Source organism: Pseudorasbora parva, chromosome 1, assembly GCF_024679245.1.
Source record: "Pseudorasbora parva isolate DD20220531a chromosome 1, ASM2467924v1, whole genome shotgun sequence".
NCBI classification, from domain to species: Eukaryota; Metazoa; Chordata; class Actinopteri; order Cypriniformes; family Gobionidae; genus Pseudorasbora; species Pseudorasbora parva.
The window spans coordinates 35,959,565-35,984,077 of NC_090172.1; the positions used below are offsets into that span (position 1 = coordinate 35,959,565).

At 41.9% G+C, this 24,513-nt stretch overlaps 2 protein-coding genes across 2 annotated transcripts; one reads left to right on the forward strand and one right to left on the reverse strand.

Annotated features, from left to right (window-relative positions):
- The first annotated feature begins 293 nt into the window (after window positions 1-293).
- On the forward strand, window positions 294-15,896 carry chrm4a (cholinergic receptor, muscarinic 4a). The gene is made up of 2 exons (XM_067439107.1): window positions 294-708; window positions 12,090-15,896. The coding sequence occupies exons 1-2, from the start codon at window positions 654-656 to the stop codon at window positions 13,562-13,564; spliced, it is 1,530 nt and encodes a 509-aa protein (XP_067295208.1). The 5' UTR covers window positions 294-653; the 3' UTR covers window positions 13,565-15,896.
- Window positions 15,897-15,960: 64 nt separating this feature from the next.
- On the reverse strand, window positions 15,961-23,807 carry mdka (midkine a). The gene is made up of 5 exons (XM_067439121.1): window positions 23,669-23,807; window positions 18,320-18,402; window positions 17,963-18,133; window positions 17,650-17,811; window positions 15,961-16,813 (listed from the first exon to the last, which is right to left on the reverse strand). Exons 2-5 carry the CDS (start codon window positions 18,399-18,401, stop codon window positions 16,785-16,787), a joined length of 444 nt encoding a protein of 147 aa, XP_067295222.1. The 5' UTR covers window position 18,402; window positions 23,669-23,807; the 3' UTR covers window positions 15,961-16,784.
- Window positions 23,808-24,513: the final 706 nt, after the last annotated feature.

Sequence of the window (24,513 nt, forward strand, 5' to 3'; positions counted from 1 at the left end):
AAAACACTTCAATCTTTTGTTTCGACTTAAGTTGTTCAAGATATATTCACACGTTGTTTTACCCTATACTGTTAGTTCGCCCTCCGCCTAGGATATCCTGTAATGAGGTCTATCTGACAATCTGTAAAACTATTAATATTAGTAAATGTATTTATATGGAAGTATGCTTTAGACTTTGTGAGAACAGACAGTGCTGGGCTGAGAGCACATCACAGGACAGGGCAAGCTATAGGTTGAATCAGTGGAACCTGCGGACTCGCAGGTGATTGGCTGGAGGTGGATGACATCATTGAAAGTCCGCTGCCTCAGCCGCGCGCTAAACTCCTGGAAAGAGATCAGAGCCGCTCGCGCAGATGGGAGCCACATCTGGCGGATTGTAAATCGAGTCGAGCTAGAGAAAAGCACTCGCTCGAGGTGTGTTTAGGTAAGCAGCCAGTCGCGATGGTCAGAGACTTAATGAGCTTCTCAGCGCTGGCGAGAGCCGCGCGCGTCAAGAGCGCATGATGTGAAAAACAAAGTCATCTCGCGCAACATGAGGACAGCCCTTCTCAAAATCTTGATGAAAGACTTGACGGAGTGAAACAGAAAGGGTGGATTCTTTTGCTCGTTTTTTTTTCTTCTGGCTGGCTGAGCATTTTTAAAAATCATGCAACATGAATGTAACTAACAGCACTGGAGCAGAGGGACTGGCGCGCTGGAACTTCAACGGTAAGTGGCGAGTGAAGGCACACAGGTACGACACGAAAGAGTTAGAAAACAAAGAGTTCCTTATCACACCAGAGAATTGCGATGCAAGTGTTTATTGTGGGAGTATAGTGAGCCCGTGTCCAAAGACTTGTGACGGTATCAACAACAACTCTAATTGTAGGCTACTGTAGTGTGTTTTCTACGATGAATATGTTCCAGGTTTGTGTTATTGTATATGTAGGCTATATATTTTGCAGGTCTCTTTTCACCCCCTCAGAATGAGCTACAAAAGCATTCGAAAGAAGCGTTAATGGTAATTAAGGACACCAACAAAATGGCTAAACCTGTTTATCCCATTCTGTATGCACTACAAAGTTATCATTATAGAACAACAATACATGTAAATCAACGGTCTCGAAAAGTGTGTGTGTGACTGATGAGTGATTCTGTGGTGATTTTTGGCGTTGGCTGAGGGTGGATTTGACAAGGACTGATTGACATTAGTGAGATTAGTGTTGATGTTTACATATAGATTAGTGTAGGTTTTAGGCAGAAAGTAGTTTCTGGCCAATTCACCGTTGGTTTCTCTTCACTCAGTACCTGATTCTCATGCCCGTATAATTAATACGGAGTTGTAACATAGCCTAATACCCCTACCCCACCAAATACAAACAATGAAAAAAATCTTTAGAAAATTTTCTTTTTTTCCCTCGCTCTCTCTTTCTTTCTCTCTCTGCACGCTCTCTCTTAATCGATATATACATATAAATACATATAATGTATATTTGAACAAGCAATGACTTTCTGTCTGTTCCACCTGTTCTGTGAAAAGTATAGGTTTGAAATAGATGAGAAAGGAGGCAAAGTAAACCCTGGTCTCCTTGGCAGATATCAGTCATGTTTTCAAAGAATCATCATGGAATCCCATATGCAGCACTGAATGCACATGTATATTTGATCTAAATATAAATTGGATCCAGTTCTCAAAATGTTGCCTTTTAAGCTCATAAGAAGCAGAGTGCATATCACCACAGAACAGGCACACAATCCCCCTCGGATACTTGAACAGGCTCCCCACTCCAATCTGACATTAAAACTGAAGACATACAGACATTTTGGGGCGCTGAACATGGGGGAAAGAAACTAAAAGACAGAGTGGCTGTCACAGTTCACTCTGAGAGCGTTTTAAAAGAATACTAATCTCTCAGTTCCGTTATCTCTGACCGACTCAATCACACCTGACTACTGCGCATGACAGCGCCTTTTTGATTCTGTGACCATGATTCTCAATGTGAGAACTGGTAAAGTACTAGAAGAATCCCCCAGAGTGAAAGTCTGATTCTCTCTCTCTCTCTCTCTCTCTCTCTCTCTCTCTCTCTCTCTCTCTCTCTCTCTCTCTCTCTCTCTCTCTCTCTCTCTCTCTCTCTCTCTCTCTCTCTCTCTCTCTCTCTCTCTCTCTGTGTTGGGGTTCCTCACTCTTCCTCTTCCTCTCCCTTCCTCTCGCGCTCTTTGTCTCTGGCTGAGTGTTAACCCAGTTTCAGAGACGAAAGTGTGTCGCTATGCTGCTGTTTCACCCTGTTGCACGCACTCACGCACAAACACACACACACACATACACAGAAAAGAATGAAATGCCTGGAGACATAGCCAGTTCTCTGTGTTCTCATCAGGGAGAGAGAAGAGCTACAACAGCTGAAGCAGCAGGATCGGCATTTAGCTCTAAATAAAAGCCCTGAGCGTTCTGCCACTGGTCCCCAACCATTGCATCACCTGTGACACCTTTAGACTATAGATTTCATCAGACGTAGCACATTTTGGTTGTCAGTACAGTGTATCATTACTGTGCAAAAGACTTGAGCAGACAGCCTTCAGCACTGTATGGTGATGGACAGCCTCTCATGGGATGTTCTAATCCCAAAGGCGCCCTCTATTGTCAACATACACATAATTGTTTTGAGGGATCGTCCAAGAAAGATCTCTGATTAAAACTGGAAAATACAATTGTATTTATTCATTATTCTAATGGTAGATAATTACATCAAGGATTTCAAACAATCATATCTTCTGAAACATCACCTTTGGTTGAATGAAACCGTCAATTTTCTTTGCCTGAGAATTCTTTGGTTTCCAGGTTGATTTCTTGTATGTTTGGGGACTGGCTGTGATTGTGGGATTAGAGTTCAGATTGGGTTGATTGAGTATTATTGTTATTACATTTGTTATTGGCATTGGTTTCCAGAGGTTTCATTCGTTTGCATTAATTTCTCAGGAATTGACTCAAATTGTAATATCAATGGAGTTTAGTGTATCTTTCAGCACCTTGGGAGAAAAGCAAAGCTGAACTTATTAATATTAATGCCATTGTCAGCAGTCAGACACTGACTTAGACAAATTTGTTTTTACCTACTGGAGAGAATAATGCTGATAACTGCGTGAGTTGCAGGGTCGGTGTGTGTCAGTAATCACAAATGTTCTTTCCATGCCGCTCACAATGGCACAGTTACCAGGGAACCATCACCATCTCTCTTAGACCATCTGCCAATCAGAAAAATCTAGAATATTTCACTAGTTGTGTAAAACCGGCCATTAAAATGTGTGCTCAGTCCTATGACTGATGTAAGGATGTCTCATCACTTGTCAAAAGCTTTTGAAGTTTTGATCGTCTGTCTGTCGATCAGCTTAATCAATGCCGCTAAACTGTAGCGCAGCGGGGCATTGTGCCCAATTTTGCTCCAGTATTCAGAGAATTAGCAGAGAATTAGGATTGTGTGTGGGAGAGAGAACGAGAGAGTCATTAGTTTGCCAGTGGCCAGTATGGGGGATCTTATAACGAGCACATAGCAGAATCAAAGGAGGAGTCTGATGAACAGACCACAAAGCAGCCCACACACACTCCCACTGCGATGTCTGTCCGAATCTGCAGAGGCCTGTGCGCCGTCTGTGTGTCCTGGTTGCCTTAACAAACTCTAACATTTGATTGTCAAACACACTATCTGTTGCTGGGCCCAATGAAAATCAGAAAAGACATTAAAACACCAATTAAAAACTTATTTGATGGTTCTATGGAACCTGTCAACTTGTTATTTGTATGCTGACATGTTGTTATAGATGTTTATGTTAATTAACAGTTATATTCGTGTGTGATTTTTATTGTTTAGAGTTGTACTGGTGGGGGAAAGTATATTTGGTAGCAGATGGCTTTATGTTTCGAGCTGCCAGCTGGTAACTGGAGGCTTTCTGCTTTTAGTCCCAAAAGAGTCAGTAAATGAACAGCATCCATGTGTTTGTTGGTGTGCATGCATTTGTTTGTGCAGACAAGCGTGTGTAACTATCCATAGTCAAATCCTCTGCAGCTGAGTTGACTCCCTTCCTGTTCTTTGTCATTCAATTAAATTTAGAAGTATTTTAGCCTTCGTGGAAGTCTGCGCCAGTGTGTGTGAAGCAGGGAAGTGTTTGAGCAACAGCTGCTGTTTTCTGCATCCCAGTGCTTAGCACAGGAGACACACAGCGGAGAGAATGACAGCTTATATAAAAGTCTCGGTTTGTGACTCGCTTTGGAGTCTCTGGAAACGTCTTTCACTGTATTTTTGACAAGATGTCACCGCCTCACTGTACATGCAGCCAAACAGCCTAAATGCTCTAGCATCAGTGCAGAAAGGAATGTAGAGTCTCCTGTGAACAATAACAGGTTTTTTTTTGTGAAGATACTGACACAAACATTACCATAACGTGTAACAGGTGATTTTCCTCTACACTCTCTATTTCTCATAGTTCATTCTAAAATAGAACATTAAACATTCATTTTTTAATGTGCTCTCTTTTATTATGTGTAATAAGAGAACATTAAATATAATTATATATGCAGTGTAACATAATGACTACCGGTATTTATGAATTACATGGTTTGTAATTGTATCCCTGATGCAGTTATGTCAATTAAAAAATATTTTTAGAATGATTTTGGTTTGTGTTTAAGAAATATCACACTATGCACGTATACTGGATAACTGACGAGCAAAAAAGAAAAGAAAAGTAAAACAGAGCAAGTGTGCTTAAAATGGGAGAGATAAGGGTCATCAATAAGGAGTTAATGTGCAGAATGTGTCCAGAGAGAGAGATGAGCAGAGGTGAGGGTAGATGAATTATTATGATTATAGAAGCTGTGGAGCTCTCCTTCAGCCTAATGGTGTTGAGTTAGAAATGAGCATTATTAATACTGTCCTAACACATCACTGACATATCACTGCTCTCACAATGACCACTCTGGGGTCATTCTGTAGTCACAGATTATCGCCCTCTTGGTAACGGTTAGACTGGTATTGTTTTTCAAAGCTCTGCCGAGCAGGTCCCGTATCGACTCGCTTAGGACATTGAGCTGAGGAACACAGAATGGGGCAGAGGAATACATCTGCGCGGCATTGGCACGCGGTTGCGATCAGGCACGGAGCTGCTGCGCTGCTGAGAGCCAGCTGAGATCAGACACCTCCTATCTCACTGCTGCAGGCTGAGCTCCGATCACCCTCTCTGCGTCTGCATCCTGCCAACTCCACATCCACAGCTGTGTGAGAACTTCAGAACCAGATCCTATCACAAAAATAGACTTGCTTAATTTACATGTAATAATTATTTAGCCGTTTTGAGGCTGCATCGTACATTGAAGCTAATAAATCTTTGGGTGGATTATGTTAAAATCTAAGAGGTTTGTTGTTGATCCTTTTTAGGAGCGGAATGGATCAAATCTTGGGTCGAATCCATGGATAAGCTTTCACATCGCCTCATATTTTATTTCCTATAAGCGGATGTACGTTTGAGTGTCTGGTTTCAGTGGCGCACAAAGATGTGTCAATGACACGTATTCATCTCGTAGTGAGATACAGGAATCATTGGTTAATTTGAGATCGACTGCCTGTCTCCGTTATGGATATTCAGTTCCGCCCATCGGATACAAACTGCAAGAAAAAAAAAAGGCCCAGATAGAATCAGCTCGTCGGAGGAGGGTGGTGGCTTTGCTCGCCATCAATTTCAATGAAGCTGCACAGTGGCACTTTACTGCAACAGTGCAATCTGTTCAAAATTCGCTGGGAAAGGCAAGAATCGAATGTTTAGCGCAGGCTTTGCTGAGATGTTTGTCACCATGTCGAAATGTTCCAGACTGTTTTTATCTCCTGACATGAGAGCCGGTGCCAGTATTGTGCTGGTTCAAAGCTCAGCCACCCTCTCAGCACACAAATGTCACTCCATCCTCAAAGAGCTTTGACTCTCTGAATATTAACCTTCAGAAGACGGGAAAACCCTCAAACAAAGAAAACAAACAAACACGACGACAGCTCTTTTAGGTGAGGTTTCAGTGCAGCTGCTGAAGGAGCCAGTATTTTAAAAGGTCTACATGGAATGAAGAAAGAAAGAAGTGAATATTATTGAATGTAAAACATATAGGAAGAAAATGCAGCCATCAAAAAGAGGGACATGTCTCATTTTAGATGCACGCTGTCTCAGACTGTTTGTGTAAACAGATTTCATTTTGATATAGGCCTTCTGTGGCTATTATTCTGTTTATGAGTTCTGATTCCAACTGTGAGATTTTTAATGACCGAAAATGCTCGATCAGATCAGATCAGCGGGGCAGAAAAGCTAAGCTTCCAGCCAAAGCAATCTTATGGTGGTGTGGTGGACCTTTTCAACTAGCCTTCAATTACTGTGAGTGATCCTCAAACGTTGCCTTTGGTTCTGCGATGCACACGTGATGTGTGCAGCAGGGAAAGTGCATATGTGTGTGTTTGTGTGTGTGTAGTTAGATGAGGTTCTGCTTTTTTTCTTGTCACACTGTGTCTTGCTGTTGTATGAGCAATGGCTTCTGTCTGCACACTTATTGGACTGACAGCAGGACAGATGAGACACATTATAATTATCTTTAACAAAATGAATACTACAGGTTTTAAATCATGATATATATATATATATATATATATATATATATATATATATATATATATCATCTTCCGCTTATCCGGAGCTGAGTCGCAGAGGCAACAGTCTATCCAGCTCCTCCGGGGGAACCCCAAGGCTTTCCTAGGCCAGCCGGGATACAATCTCTCCAGCATGTCCTGGGTCTTCCCCGGGGCCTCCTCCCGGTGGAATGTCTCCGAAACACCTCCCTGGGAAGGCGTCCAGGAGCCATCCGAAATAGATGCCAGAGCCACCTCAGCTGGCTCCTCTCGATGTGGAGGTGCAACGGCTGTACTCTGAGCTCCTCCCGAGTTACAGAGCTTCCCACCCGGAAGCTCCCAGCCTCCCTACGGAGAAAGCTCTTTTCAGCCGCCTGTGTCCGGGGTCTTCTCCTTTCGGTCATGACCCACAGCTCATGACCATAGGGGAGAGTAGGAACGTAGATTGACCGGTAAATCGAGAGCTTCGCCCTATGGCTCAGCTCCTTCTTCACCACGACAAATCGGTACATCGCCCGCATTACTGCAGATGCTGCACCGATCCGTCTGTCAATCTCCCGTTCCATCCTTCCCTCATTCGTGAACAAGACCCCAGGATACTTAAACTCCTCCACTTGAGGCAAGAACTCTCCACCAACCTGAAGTGAGCAAGCCACCCTTTTCCGACTGAGAACCATGGCCTCGGATTTGGAGTTGCTGATTCTCATCCCAGCCGCTTCACACTCGGCTGCAAACTGTCCCAGTGCATGCTGAAGGGCCTGGTCTGAGGTTGCCAACACTACAACATCATCTGCAAAGAGCATTGATGAAATTGTGTTGAATGCCTTCTCCAAATCCACAAAACACATGTGGACTGGTTGGGCCATGAACCCTCCAGCACCCTGGAAAGGATATAGAGCTGGTCCAGTGTTCCCCGACCGGGACGAAAACCACACTGTTCCTCCTGAAATCCAAGGTTCCACTATCGGCCGTATTCTCCTCTCCAGTACCCTGGCATTGACTTTCCCAGGGAGGCTGAGAAGTGTGATCCCCCTGTAGTTGGAACACACTCTCCGGTCCCCCTTCTTGAAAAGATGGACCACCACCCCGGTCTGCCACTCCATAGGCACTGTCCCCAACCGCCACGTGATGCTGCAGAGGCGTGTCGGCCACGACAGCCCCAACAACATCCAGAGACTTAAGGTACTCAGGGCGAATCTCATCCATTCCCGGCGCCTTGCCACCGAGGAGCTTGTTAACTACCTCGATGACTTCAGCACTTCAGCCCGGGTGATGGACGAGTCCCCCTCTGAGCCCTCAGCCTGTGCTTCCTCAAAGGAAGACGTGTCAGTAGGATTGAGGAGATCCTCGAAGTATTCCTTCCACCATCCAACAATATCCCCAGATGAGGTTAACAGCTGCCCATCTCCACTGTAGACAGTGTTGGTAGGGCATTGCTTCCCCCTTCTGAGGCCTCGAACGCATTGCCAGAATCTCTTCGAGGCCAACCGATAGTCTTTCTCCATGGCCTCACCGAACTTCTCCCAGGCCTGAGTTTTTGCCTCCACAACTACCCGGCCTGCAGTTCGCTTGGCCTGCCGGTACCTGTCAGCTGCCTCAGAAGCCAGCCAGGCCCGATAGGACTCCTTCTTCAGCTTGACGGTATTCCTTACTTCAGGTGTCCACCACCGGGTTTGGGGATTGCCGCCTCGACAGGCAGGAGACCTTACGGCCACAGCTCAGAGTGGCCACGTTGACAATGGAGGTGGAGAACATGGTCCATTCAGATTCAATATCTCCAGACTCCCTAGGGATCCGGTCGAAGCTCTGCCGGAGGTGGGAATTGAAGATCTCTCTGACAGGGGGTTCAGCCAAACGTTCCCCACAGACCCTCACAGTACATTTGGGTCTGCCGAGTCTGTCCAACTTCCTCCCCCGCCATCGGATCCAACACACCACCAGGTAGTGATCGGTTGCCAGAGTGGTAGAGAGTCCAGCTTCTCTCGAGAAGTGTGGTTCCAGAGCCCAAGCTGTGCGTGGAGTTGAGCCAGACTATATCTAGTCTGTATTTCTCGACCTCCCGCACAAGATCAGGCTCCTTCCCCACCAACGAAGTGACATTCCACGTCCCTAAAGCCAGTTTCCGTGTCCAGAGATCGGGAGTTATAAAACTTGAAACCTTTACTGTAAAACTTGAAACCTTTACTGTACATCTGCATTACACAAGAAAAAGAAGCTAGATAAAATAACACTTGAATGTGAAAAGAAATGTAACATTTCAAATGATACCAGTTAGCGCATTAATAACTTTGGCTGTCTCTAAACACTAAAATGAAATTAATAACTAAATAACTAACCCTGGCTCTAGCAGCATGGCAAGCTTCACATAGACAAGCGTCAGCTGTTCTGCTTCAGTGGAAGAGTTTGGGGTGTTAGGGGTTGGGTTTGTGTATAGAGTCAAATTGTACAAGAAAACAGTCCTGGAGAGCTTTCTCCCACGGTGATATCAGATGAATATTCTTGATTCATATTTAATGAGGCTTGGCGCTTATCTTTCCGCTCTGCTCGAATCCACAGTTGAGTAATTGCTGATTCATATTTGATAAGGGATAAAAAATCCTCTCCCCACACTGAATCACCTGCACCCGAGGGGAGAAGTATAAAGCAAGACCCAAACTATATCAACTTTATAATCGTTTTCTAAGTACCAATAGCCATAGACCTCAAGAAATGTGATCCGTGTTGGTATGAGAGAAGAGAGAATGTGTGTCTGTTTGTTAAAAGCTTTCAAACAGAATAGGATATGTGGTGTCTGGGTGTCCAGAGTGTGGCAGGGCTTTGATGCCTGCTGATGATCAGTCAGGTGGTTTTAAGAGAGAATAAAGATAAAGAGAGGGGCCAGGTCGGGGTCCTTACTCTGGTGGGAAAATGATTTCAGATGTAATAGAAATAAAGATTTTTACTAGTCAAGAATAGTTTAAAGCAATAACAAAAAAATGGGACAAAAAGCAATGAATAATTTGGCAGCCAGCAGTATTCATAGCAAGTCTTTAGTCGTGTTTATTCATAGTGATAGGTTGTAATTTCTCTGCTTATCCAGAAGAGGGCAACCTTCAAAAGATATGACAGAAACAACTCCTCTAGGAATTAAAATGGGCAATAATGAAGTGTCTTTAAAATGCTTAAAGATATTTGCATTTGTTCTTTAGTGTATTTTGTGCACTAAACAGCGCCTGTCTTGAGTCGCTTCAAATAGGTTTTTAATTGCCAAATGGATTAATTCTTTATCAGTGCGACAACAGCTTTACAGCCTATACATGAAGGTTATGGATAATTCATGACCTGAAAGAAAAAGCTTCTCATATTTTAGCATTAAAAAGATTTTTTTGTGTGTACATTTTTTACTCGCCTTTTTATATGGTAGTGCTGTGTGCCCTGCACTGTCTCTTGTAAAGTTTAGCATGCAGCATGCATCATGATGAAACCTCTAGAAATGCGGCCCACATTCACAAATGGTAAGCCGAACCCCTCAATTTTTCATATACTAAAATCCTTACTTGATCTATGATAAAGGAAGCAATATAAATATTTATTTTATAGAAATTGTTCATATAGTAAATAGGTATGCAGAAGTCTTGCATCAGGGTTGAGATGATTATTTTTCCTCAGCACTGAGGTTCTCAGGGTACTCTGTCTAATAATTGTATTTAATTGTTCCTGAGCAGCTCAGATCATTGAGAAGCCCAGGGGGTCATTTGAGTTTAACGACGGGGCAGCTTTGCATTCTTTGATTGGATAATGTCGTAAGGAGTCAAGCTTGTGTATCTGTATTAAACATGAGCATGTCATTAATGCTGAGGATTTAATTAATCTTCTCTTCACCTGTTCCTACTCATCCCAATGCCTTAACGCTCTCACACTGTCTCAATAACGATTTAAGATTCAGTTAATTAATGCATTAGGTATCATCAACTTTTACAACATTTATTAATCTAAGTAAATGGTAATGTATAAATATACTTGTATTGATTGTTAATTCCTGTCTAGTTATTTCATTAACTAATGTTAATGAATTGTAACTATTAACTATATAGTAAAATATTCCATACTGTATTTGTATTTAATAATAACATAAAAACATATTCTGAATATTTGCAGAAATGAAGATAAAAACATCAACTAATAGCATATTTAACAGTAAATGAGGGGAAGGGCCCAATGACCAGTGCACTCATTGGTCAGATGTTGGAGTGTGTGGGTCAGATTTTACTAGGGATTATTCCAAGATTATTACCTGAGTTCAGCAGAACCCCATTACTCCATTATACACTTTAATTATACTGTTCATGATATAGAGGAAATATTTGTTACATGAAATTGTTACATGATTCCAGACTTCACAATTCCACAAAATACAACAACAAAACCGATCAACATATATTAGTCTGTGGTGTATAGGGCTGTATGTTTCATGATTATTGTAACCGTTCTATTTGTGTCTTTGTAGAGCTGCTGAATTAGTTCTTGTCAGCTAGGTCACATATTACCAAACAAATTTACATTGGTGCCCCAAAATAATTTCTTCCCCGATTTGTTTTGTTCCAATGTCGCATGATTACTAAACTCACAGAGAACCCCCCCCCACCCCCCCACCACCACCACCACCACCCCCCACCCCATTTTTTTGGCAATAGGCTAAAGACTACAGCTTGTAGAGGGAGTTATTTCCACATGGTTTAACCTTCCCATGGGGGGTGGGACTTTTCAAATGATTCCTAAGAAAGTTAAGCTTCCATAGGCATGATCTGAAAACGCGGCAAACTGAACACGCGCTGTGAATGTATGATGCACCCGCACTTACCTCAGCTCATCTCAGCTCTTCGCTCTCGTGATCAATGTAATCTGACTCCTGTTGCGTTTGTACTTTGACACTCGTTCGGCTCACTCACACGTTATTGAACAGACACGTTCAGTTTTTAATTGTAGCATGTGTTCTCTAACTAAACTAAATGATTTTATTTCTATGAAAATGAAAACAAAGGTAGGGCAGCGCCGCAGGGGGAAAGTGATCCAGTGGCTTTAGGAGTGACTTCACTGGGCAGCGAAGCAAGTGCATTCTGGGAGTCTTTCATCCACATGAGACAAAAATAAATGTTCTGGCTTTTCTCAGTCTAGAAGGCCCCAAATTAAAAGATAATTTCACATTTCTACTACATTAATGACCCAGTTTAAATACACATTCATCTTCCCAGTGCTGAAGTACCCCTTTAAATACGAACAACATATTTATATTTCGTGATGGAAATCAATGCTCTGAAGTAGTATGCATCATAATGAATGTCATGCTGTTTCCCTGAATGCAATCACTGAATGACAATATTTCTATCAGCCTGGGATTCTTTTCACTGATTGCATCCGTTCTGATATCTGTATTTTTGTCATTAATAGCATTGTATCTGTGTTGTGTGTGTATTTCAGGCTCGTTGAGCAATGTGTCCAGTGATGCCAACTTCAGTTGTGACAGCAGCAGCGCTAATGGCTCGTGTGCAGCTGCTGAGGCGGACGGCGAGAGCTCGTACAAGGCGGTGGAGATGGTCTTCATCGCACTGGTTACTGGATCGCTCAGTTTTGTCACCGTCGTGGGCAACATCCTTGTCATGCTCTCAATCAAGGTTAATCGACACCTACAGACCGTCAACAACTACTTCCTTTTCAGCCTGGCCTGTGCAGATCTCATCATCGGTGTGTTCTCTATGAACCTTTATACCGTCTATATCATCAAGGGCTACTGGCCGCTTGGCCCAGTCGTGTGTGACCTGTGGCTCGCGTTGGATTATGTGGTCAGCAACGCTTCTGTCATGAATCTGCTAATCATCAGCTTTGACCGATACTTCTGTGTGACCAAACCCTTGAGTTATCCTACACGCAGAACCACCAAGATGGCCGGCCTCATGATTGCCTCGGCCTGGATCCTGTCTTTCATCCTGTGGGCTCCTGCTATCCTGTTCTGGCAGTTCATCGTCGGAGAACGGACCGTAGAGCCTGGTGAATGTTATATCCAGTTCCTTTCCAACCCCGCGGTCACGTTCGGCACGGCCATTGCTGCGTTCTACCTGCCGGTGGTCATCATGACAGTGCTTTATGTGCACATCTCTCTGGCTAGCCGCAGTCGTGTGTCCAAGCAAAAGCCTGAGGCTAAGAAAGAGAAGAAGTCTAGTGGTCTGCTCAAGAGTCACATCTTGAAGCAGAACAACAACAACCAGTCTCCTCCTAAACCCAGCCTGGATACCTGTTCTACAGTGGACACCATGAAGAACGGCAAACTAGACGAGTCTGTTGTATCCGCTAAAGCTGACTCGTGCGTGCAGCCGGAGAAGGAGAGCTCAAACGAATCCAGCACGGCCAGCATAGCGCCTAAAGAGCCTAAAGAGCGAGCGAACAGCGAGGTGACTTCAGATGCTGGCCTGACACCCGTGCCAACAGCCGCACCTAAAGTCAACCCTCAATCCAAATGGTCCAAGATCAAGATAGTCACCAAACAGGCAGGAGACGAGTGCATCACAGCCATCGAGATCGTCCCACCGAACAGTACCGGCGAGAGGCGCTCCATCCCTGTGAACCGCCCCCGCACGGTGGCGCGCAAGTTTGCCAGCATCGCCCGCAGCCAGGTGAAGAGGAAAAGGCAGATGGCTGCGCGAGAGAAGAAAGTGACAAAAACAATCTTCGCCATCCTGCTGGCCTTCATCATCACATGGACGCCATACAACGTGATGGTCTTAATCAGCACGTTCTGCCAGTCGTGCGTTCCAGACACAGTCTGGGCCATTGGCTACTGGCTCTGCTACGTCAACAGCACCATCAACCCCGCTTGCTATGCACTCTGTAACGCTACCTTCAAAAAGACCTTCAAAAACCTTCTCATGTGCCAGTATAAGAACATCGGCACCAGATGAACTGAGGAAAGAAGCAGCCAGCAGAGATTGAGGGTATGATATGGAGAGTACAAAGGCTGTCCCGGCTCTTCTGACCCCGATACCTTTGAAGCTTTGGAAAGTACTGTGCAGTACATTGTGAGGCTTCATAGTCCCATAATGCGTAAACAGTGCGTCATAACCAAAAGGTAATGCATTAAGGAATCCGTGTTTACAAGATGATGATGGAGTAATTGACAGTAGACTGGATCACTGAAGAAATCAAAATGAGTTCTGTTTGTTCATGAAACAAATGACTTTTTCAGTAATCTGATCATTGATGTACTGCTGCTGAACTCTACAGTAACACGAAGATCAGGCTTTGAATGACATTACATCAGACGGCCATTGACAACTCATTACTTCCAACAGCGAAGAGAGAGAATCCCAGCCAATATTAACCAAAAGAGACTTGGTAAATTAAGGGATTTTATTGATTCGTTTATATTCCCAGTACAGCACAAATGGTATCAATCAAGTCCTTTTGGTTAGTATCAACACTGTTTTTGACCCTGTGCCGATTCTCTGAAAACATCATACAGAGAATCACAGCCAAAGACAATAACATGTGGTAAAGCTTCCTGTTCAGCTGTTCCTGAAAGCATTGCGCCCGAGACTGAGGTTCATTTCCTATAGCCTACCTGTACCTTCCACTTTCCAAATGACGGAAGTCACAGACTGAAGCTGCTTACCGACCACAACAGCTGCATAGTCCATTACATTCATAGTGACAAATTCAGTGCAAGTTCAGCCTGGGAGAAGTTAGTCACCATTATCCTCTTAGCGTGATCCTCTTGAGGTTCTGGTATAGGTCAGAATTCAAAAGGATCTCCTCAATGGATTGGGATAGGCATTATAGACTTTAAATGGGATGAGACACTCTATACTGAGCTGAGAAATGTCACTGTAAGGGTCTGATCTGGGTCTGTAAATATGTTTAGTTATGATGAATATATGCTCTTGAAAGTATTATTTCTTCCCTGCATTTGATGTCTGGATGTTTGTGTTCCTCTTGTATTTAGTTGGTGATCTTCATGTGATTTTACAGATTAAATATTAAATGTATTGTTGTCTGTATGCAGAACTACTGAAACAATTTATAATTTGTGATATACTTGGAAAAAAAAAGATGACTAGTACATTTATTTAATCTTTTTATAAGATGTTCAATTTCAAGCATTTCATTTAAATCGGGGCACAAAGGACTGTCCGTAAATTTAAGAAATGAAAAAAAAGCTTTTATTTCCCCCTATATAACACGTTGATTTAGCAGATATCCACTTCATAATGTTTTCTCATGGTGCAATATAGTTTTGCTTAGGTTGTATTTAAATCAAAGCTTGTCATTGATGAAACCGCAGCATGTAAACCTGAAGGAATGGTCTCCCCTCGTTTCGTGTCTGAGAACATGTGGTCAGAATTAGCACAAAAGGGAGAAATGTGTTGATGTTTTAGGGCTCATGTTGTTACATTATTAACAAGCTGCCAGTTTCAGCAATTACAGACTTTAAAGCATTAAACCAAAGAGATCATGGCACTCCAGTCTGCTATAGGCCTGGTCTGGAAGAGAGATTATTCATTCATTAGCATCATTTTAAGATGCAGAGGTTTGCCTCTCTAACGTCTTGGGTTTGGTTTCATGTTTCTACCTCATAATCAAATTTCCCTTCATAGCGTTTATATATCCAAACCAGCTCTGAATCTCTTTTTAATGGGTGGTAAAGACAGACCAAATGACTAGTATGTCATTGCAAAAGAAGCTAAACCAGATGTTTTTTATGAATGTTAAAACTTACCAGTTGCTTTGGTCTTCTGATACATGGAGTGTGTTGTCGTAGGCTGTTCACTACAAATCTTAATCATTCAAAGACATGCTTTTATTTTTTTTAAAGTCTCCCCAGCTCTAAGAATAGGCATAGTTCTCTCAGAGTTCTGAAACTATAACTGTACTAAAGAAATTCAATCATGCAATCTGATCGGTTCAAAATATTGTCCTTCTGCAAATCTGAAAATAGCAAAGGTCTATCATTAGCATATGTTAGATTACCAATGCAGCAAAATGACTTTGCCCATAATGCTCTTTTTCCACTTTTAAAATTTCACTTCAAATGTTCAAATGTAAATTGTATAAGGATTGATAAAGAAATCTCTTGTATAACTGTACCAGCTGAAGGGCAAAGTCAATGATCATTACCCCAGTGAAGCTGATGGAATGAACACACTGTAATTATGGACTTATCTACCGCTGCCCTTAAAGAGCCAGTGTACATAAGAGTGTATGGTTCTTTTTCTATTCAATAAAGCTTAATAAAGATCCCTAGCGCACTGAGTGCTTGTTCTTTACATGTTCATGAACACACATATGGGTTTGCATAAAATTCAGAGGGCTCAAGTGTCTTTAATAATGAACTGTCATCACTCATTTTCCTTTAGTTAACAACATATAATTCACAAAGCTCAGTAACAAAAATTCACTGTCTTTCTTAAAATGTTTATAAAATATGTTTGCACAAGAGGGGACGGTCTCCTTTTCAATCTTATAACACTCGGTCACCCTTCAATCTGTTAGTAACAGTCAAAAGGAAAAAGTAACAGTATCGGGGGAATTTTCACCTTTACATAAACTACACCTTTTATAGAAAAAGAAAAATCATTTATTTCAAATAACACTCCTCAGTTTTATAGTTTATGATACAAAAAAGAGAAGGGTGACATCCAAAAACTAATTATATACCCCACTAGTAATATAATCCTGTAAATTACACAATTTTACAAAACCAATTTTGTAAGTAAAACAGTAATAAAATCGATGTGTTTGATTGATTTGATTCTACTGATTGCTGTCCTTTAGCAAATGAGAGGCCCGGGGCTAACACAGCTGATGGATGGGGGGAGAGAGAGAGAGTGAGAGAGAGAGAGAGAGAGAGAGAGAGACAGAGAGTGCTGGAGGGAAACCGAGGAATGGGTCAACTACAGGGCACCATACGCTAAACAACAGCCTTTTATTCTCCCCTCCCCCTCACACATGAAAGAGTCATGTAAGGTGTCAAATACTCAGATGTTACTTTGTCACAGTCTTCTTAAACTCTGTGTTTGTGGCTGTCCCGCTCAAGCTGAAGAACACAGTGGAGATATAAAAGGCCGTGTTTGCATGACGGATGATCACGTGGTGTATACTGCTCCTCTGGGTCTATTGCTCCCTTTAGTTCCCTTTCCCCTTGTTTTTCTTTCCTGTGGAGAGATTGACACAAAATCTCATTATTCAGATCCAGCAGTAAACCCGAACCGCTTGACGACACCTTCCTGTCTCATGCTGGTTAGGAAATGCATATGCTCTTATAAAAATAATGCTACAGTATTATTGCTTGAATCCACATTCAGATAAGCACATTAACACAAACGTATGCTTTAAAAGAACTGACTTAGACATCTGCCTCTTATGTACGAGCAGAGGTTCATTATTGATTTCAAAATCCCACTCAGACACCCACGTCAGCCAACAGGCCAAGATTACACAACCAGAGCAGATTACACGCATTACTGTCTCCATTCAGCCAAACCAGCAACATAACACCTGTTGAGTCGTGCGTCTTTGAGGAAGCTTTTCTAATATTATTTAATTATTAAAAAAATATTTTAATTTAAATGAAATTATTTGAGTTCAACATACAAAAAACATTCGTCCTTGAATGCAGAACCTGATTTCACCAAGTGCAACGTCTCTGGATCAACATCTTTGTTGATCCTGAAACAACATTCCAATCAACCAATCAGATTTGAGGGACAAGTTTAGCGTTCATTTCATGCTTACGGTTTTTGTCAAGTTTAGGCTTAGAACAAGGGTTAGATGATTTTACATCAGTGTTATTCCATTTCCCTCAGATTTTAGGGATCATTTATGGGTAGATTGGGTTTAGAGGTAGGGATTAAATGGTTGGGATGACATTTTCGGACAGGAATGCTGTTCCAGGATCTACAAAATATGTTGACCCATGAAAGCGTGTTACTCAGTGAAATCAGGACATGCTCACTGGCTGTCAGTTTTAGGTTTGGCGTTGAGGATGTACCTTTGGATTTGTTTTTGACCTTGGTGGTGCAGGGCTTGGACACAGCGATGGTTTGCTGACAGTCAACGTTGAAGAGAGCCTTTTGCAGAGTGCCGGTGCGGCTCTTTGTGCTCGTGGCTGCATCACACTCACCCCAGTTACCGAACTTATACTTGCAGTCAGCTGCATGAAGTGAGTAACAGTAAAGTATGTAAGATAATATGAAATGCACAGAACAAACAGAAATACAAAGCAGCACAACAACAACAAAACATTTTAATAACAAAAATAAAAGTGATGGCTAAACATAATGAACATTTTCAGTTTCACTTACCTCCAAACTCTTTCTTCCAGTTGCAGGGAACTCGGCATTTGACTTTTTTGGTCTGCTCGTTGCAGGTTCCCTCCCTCGTGCCTTGTCCACAGTCCCCGTTGTTTGCTACGCAGTTGCCGAAGCGCCACTCCGCGCCACAGTCCGCACCACCCTTACCTCCTTTATTCTTCTCTGCCACATGACACACAGGCACCACAATTACTTCATGTGATTCCCTTCAGGTGACTATCACACAAACTATTATCTAAGGTTCAAAGTGACAGATCACAGGCTGCAATTCTGCTTGAGAGCTAAACTAAGGGAAGAAAGGGGAAGAGATGGGTCTTCAAGGAGAAAGGGGAGAGATGGGTTTGATACCTTTCTTGTTTTTCCCAGCCTCTGTAGTCACGATCATTAAGGCCACCAGCACCACGATGAGGGTGGAAAACAGGCCACGCATTCTGAAAAACACAGATTAATCAGCTGCTCAAGCGGAAAAAAATGCAGTTTTTGTAGTAACTGATCCATTTCTGTCATAAATACTGTTATCAAGACAGTAATCGAGCCATCTCAGACGTTACTTTGCCCTTTTAATATTTAAAATTCCCAATTAGAGATGAATGGATGAAGCTGATAAAGATGATCATTCAGAATGATTAATTAGAACTCCACTGACTGAATTCAACGGACTGGTATTAAAATGTCAGACTTGGCTCACGCAAACACAAAAGGTCATTGTGCTGAAGGACTATGATTCTCTGCTATCACTGCCACCAGATTATAATGTAACAACAGCGCTTAAATTTCTCCAGACACCCACAGAAATGGCATGAAAACACATCACACGGGAGTATGATGTAAGAGCTAGTGAAATGAGAGAATACGGAGTGATTTTCTTGGAATTATGATAATGACGTTCTTGGCACTGAAAGCACCGTCACTGTACTAGTTGTTGCTGTGAATCATCAAAGTTAAACATCCAGCACTGACTAGCATCCATTCAGTCTCGAGAGAAAGCGAGTTGGCGTGTGTCTTTGAACCTGTCCTTCTGTTCTGCTGGTTTCCAGCTCCAGAAACTCACAGTCCACACGTTTGTGTTTGTCCTCAGCTGAGTACACATGATGTAAATTAATAAATGTTTGTACAAAAATGGCACTCACTTCTCAACATGTCAGCATTAAAGCTGGAAAAACATGGACCCCACAGCACAGCACTCGCAACAACTGTGGAAAAGTTTATTTCCACTAACAATGCGAAGGGCAGGTAAAATGTTGCATGCGAGAAAGTGATTTTTTTGCTGATAAAAGAGATTTTTCAACTGGGCATTTATTTGTCTGGATCATCTCATATGGAGTATTGCTCCATGTACACAGATCTGCTTATACAGGTTTTGTGTTTGTGAGTGCGCTCTTTAGCCTCTGCTTGTGATCTCCATGGCAATGATTCGACCGCGTGCTGTGAGATAGCAGGACCGTATTGTCTGAAGAGAATGGAATCATCGCCGCGGGACGCCATTCTTCCGGAACGCTCCGTGGATATGAAGGCAAGAGGACTGAAGCAGCAGCTCACGCAGAGACTTATGGACCCACACAGATTATAGAACTCGCATTCACACATCGGCCAGCTTCCCACAGACACATTTACTAACAACTCACCACCATTGTCAGTGTGGGAGTGACTTTTTTGTCAATAAGACGACATCCCTGGTTCAGAGTTCTGTTAGCAGGAAAAGCAATTAACAGTAACAAAAGCTGATCTCCTGTTGAAAGAAAGGACAGTCTCTGTAAGACGCAATAAAAGACTACTCAAAGCAGCCAGAAAGAGCGGGACTGATGAAAAGCAGTATTGTATCATCTTTGAGGATAATTAAGCATCTATTAGGTCCAAACAAGTCTCTCGTTCTGACCGTAATACTCTCTATTCACTGTAGTCGATGAATCTGTCTGTCCACTCTGTTCACTCTGGAGGGCCCATTGGGTCACGTGTTTTCCGGCTACTCTTGTTCCCTTTGTGTTTGAATTAAATATATTTTGGACTCTCACTATCTCTGGGCCATAACTTCCCACTCAAACATCAGTCCCAGAGCGCATACTCTGGCCCTCATCACTCAGGCGCCAGGCCTTAATAGGTCAGCATAAGCAGAGGCAGTAAAAATGCTCTACCTGTTTTTTTCCCCTCCATCTCTCACTCTCAGACACTAAATGCGTCTCTAAAGCCGTTTATAAAATATTCTGTTGACCCAGTAAATCCTGCAACTCCCTCCAAACAGTAATTAAGTGTCAGCCACTCAGTGGAGCGTGACTAACCTCTCTCAGAAAAACACAAATCTCGAGCGCCCCAACCCCCATTTTCCTGGCCCAAAAATGTCTTCACCCCCTCTCCTTGTCCAAAAATTCCCCCCTCCTCACCTTTTTTTTCTGACCTTTCTCCAAATTCTCTCATCAGGCAGTCTTCTTTGTGTGATACGTGCATGTGTGTGTGCGTGTGTGTGTAATGGGGGGTGTTCCAGACTGCCTAACGAGGCTGTTCTGACCCGCTGGGTCCACACACACTCTGAGGGTAGAAAACCCTTTAAAAGCCCCATTCCTCTCACAGAAACGCACACTCTTTGAGGGCCTTTCTCACTCATCATACGCCATGGGGCTTCCATTATCACAAGCGCGGAGGAATGCGGGACCACTGGACACACACGGTTTCTCTTCTCTGCCCACCTCTGGTCCTCTCTCCTCCCCTCACATCTTTTCAGCATGTTCCAGCACCCAGCGCTCAAGTGTGCGAGTCCCTCGCAGCACAACCAGCTGGACTTCAAACTCATTTCCATAGCAGAGAAAACAACACAAAGCTCTGACCCACTTCACTCATAGTTCGACATATGGCACAGTTTCACGCTTATCAGCGATGCTTTTCAATTACAGATTTCCATTTTGGAGTCTCTCCTTTCAGCAGCTCTTAAATTCCATTTCAAACGCTGCGTTTTTCTGTAAAGACTACATTAAGTGGAGGTGCTTTCATTAAGTCTAAAGCGAAGCAGGCCCTTAAGGCCAAGCTGGTACTGAGTGTTAGTCTTCAGCAGACACAGTGCAGGGGGAGTTCAAGTCAGCATTGGTTTTATCAGTCATCTAAACCACAGACAGACAGACAGACAGATACGGGGGAGGAGAGACACGTCTGGAGACAGTGATCAAACCAAAAACAGCTGTTTAAGTTTACCTCAGCACAAGATTTACTCAAACACAGGTCTGAGGCTAGCAGTCATAAATCACTGTGAGTCTCCCATTATTCTTTTTGATGGGCGTGTGCAGCTGTGTGATGTGCACACACACACACACACACATACAGGCTGTCACCAGACCAGCTCTGTAAAGCATTAGGTAAGTGTTACACCAAATGCTTTCTGACAGAAATTGACCAGCACAGCACTGGAGGCCTGTGAATCTGAGCTCAATTAAAATTCAACATGTAACTACACCCCCGCTCTTTACAGAGAAACCAGTGACTGAGACACTGCTCCGGCCGTTATATACACACCCTGAGGACATAAACTCATATATCCAGAGCTTGAGACTGAGACCTTTGGTTTAAAAGCATGTCACTACTATGCGGAGGGCAAGAGTGCGCTGTGATATTGCTCCAAAACACACTCCATTTCTTGTCAAATAAACCCTTCAATGTGTATGAAAATATTTGGCTAACAAAACATGAATGAAGGGTGTCTAAAATAATAACATGTCTATGTATAATATACTTGTGTGCTCATCACTGATAATCATTCACAATTCTCTCACTTTCTGTTCTCATTTGACATGATAACAGTGTTTTGACCCAAATAGTCCGTCTCTGTCTGTCATATGCTCACACCAAATCAGGGCAGAGGCCAAAAGGTTGAATGTTTACAACTTTGCTGAAGTGCTGTGAAGTGGTATAGCGCTAAATGTCTAATTCCTTTAATAAAAGTGCATTTTTTGAACTTTCTCAGTCCCACTCTGGGATGAAAAGGCCCTGAAAAAATGTCTAAAGAGAGAGAAATGAAAAGGGGGCAGGTCAGAATGCAGGTCAGGTGAAAGGGGCTCAGAAAGAGCGAGAGAAGAAAAGACGGAACGCGGTCCTCTTCCTTTCTCCCCTGCACCCTTTGACCATGCTCACTTTAATCACTCCATTCAAGAGGAGAGAGGGAGTGAATGAAACCAAGAGCATTAAATGCACAATGATCCCTAACACACACACACACACACACACGGCTGGTTTACTATTTTTGTGGGGACTCTCCATTGGTGTAATGTTTTTATACTGTTCAAACTGTATATTTGATCCCCTTACACTGAGCATACCCCTAAACCACTACAGAAAACTTACTGCATTTTTTTCACAACAAAAATGTTCACACAAAAAAATAAAAAACATTCTGTATGATTTATAGGTTTCCACATTGGTATCTCAATTTAGGTCCTCACGGTCACACAAGTCTGAATAGTCAGGATAGAAAAACGTGCGCGCGCTCACACACACACACACACACACACACACACACACACACAATGATTTTTATGCTGTACAAACTGTATATTCCATTCCCCTATACTGACCCTACCCAGCAAACAAAACATTCTGCATTTTCCCCCCACCTTCCAGCACATTGGGTTAGTTAAGTTTAGACCACAACATGCTTTGTGTAAAAAGGTTTATTATTTATTTTTTGGCAAAAATGGCCACAATAAGCTGCCTATCCACACAGAAACTGGCTACACTGAGTGAGAGTTTAGGTGACTAATGATGCTCAAAAATGCAGTTTCCTTAGGCAGATCATGAGTTTTAAGACTTTATTTCAAAGAACAGTCAATATATTCAAGGGACATATTTGTGTAAATATGTCTGAAACTGTAATATAATAATATTATATTAATCTGCTACCAAATCAAGTAGTTTAGAAATGTACTAGTTCTACTTTAACTGTGTAAATCAGTGTCAAGTAGCCTAGGAGTTTTATACTATGGCTATTTATATTTTGTACAAATTACTGTTTATTATAGAAATCTTATTAAATAAAGTCCACTAAAAGTATTTACTTTTAGACAAATAAAAAAAAAAACCCTGCTGCATCATATAATATCACTACTGCCATTCATTAACATGATCGCAAAACAAATTATAGCACAAACTAAATAAAAAGAATATAGGACTTTGCAGATCAAAAGTTTGTTCCGTAAAATACTTATAGCCTATTTTACGCAGAAACGAACAACTTAAACTTCTCACAAGGAGGAGTTTGGATGTGTAGGATAGTGATAAACAGTTTCTACTAGTTAAACTGTTGTTCTTAACTTAGGCTACAACTCATCCTGTGCTTCAATCCTCCCTATTGAAAAGAATGCAACAGCGCGCGACAGACCGATGTTTGTGCACTTCAGAACGGCTGCTATTTGACTTTATTGATGGATAACAAAATATCCTAAAACCAAATCAAGAGCAGTAACAAATCATGTAATTGTATTTATACTGGGTATTAATCTAAACGCTCTTCTCTAAACGAGACACCAGACCTTTACAAAATAAACCTGAAAAACTCTTAGTTCGTGTTTAAATAATTATTGTTGTAGATAGAGTGGGAGAAACATCGATGTAAACTATTCCTTTCATTTTATAACTTTTCAAGAAGTATAGCGAAATAAAACAGTAAGCCAATGTACAGGTCAGATAACTGTTGCTGTGAAAAGAGGATATTTAACTCACTTGTTTTCTGTGTTGGAAGTTCCCACACTGAAACACTGAAAGGTCTTGCTGAAGTTTCGTGTTTGAACTCTTCTCCAGCACCCGCCTTTATGCGACGCTCCGGCTCTTTGTTTCCCCCCAGACTAATTTAATCTTTTTCTTTCCCCTGAACCCCATTTAAATTAACCCCGCAGTGACGTCACAGCCCACGTCAGCCTCAGTCAATAGACCCCAGGCACAGCCATGAGTTCGGTTAACAACCTAAATATAATAATAATAATAATAATAATAATAATAATAATAATAATAATAATAATAATAATAATAATAATAATAATAATAATAATTATTATTATTATTATTATTATTATTATTATTATTATTATTATTATTATTATTATTATTATTATCATTATCATTATTATTTATTTATTAATACTATTGTTGCTATTATAGCCTGTAATAACACACACCAGATTCTGCAGGAAACACATAAGCAGAAATACAGATGTACAGACCAAATTTATACCAAGCTATACGAAAGAACAGCAGTTCTGATTTAACTAAAGTACAACCAATGACCTGAGTACAAACAAATACCATCAGAATTGTGCAAATCATCCTTTAAAAATGAAAAACATAATGCATTCAAACACAGTCAGGAAGTCTAAACCTGGCTGGGATGCTTTCAGTGAGTGTTACCATTAAAGGGTCACTGACTCCAGTTAAATAGCACAGTCTGAAACTGAATAAAGACTTGTGTATGGAGGAACACTGTGTGATTTCCAAATAACAGCTGGCTTCAACAAAGTATCTAATTGAATCATTAGCTGTTTCATTTTTGTTTGTATACCACAAATGGTTAT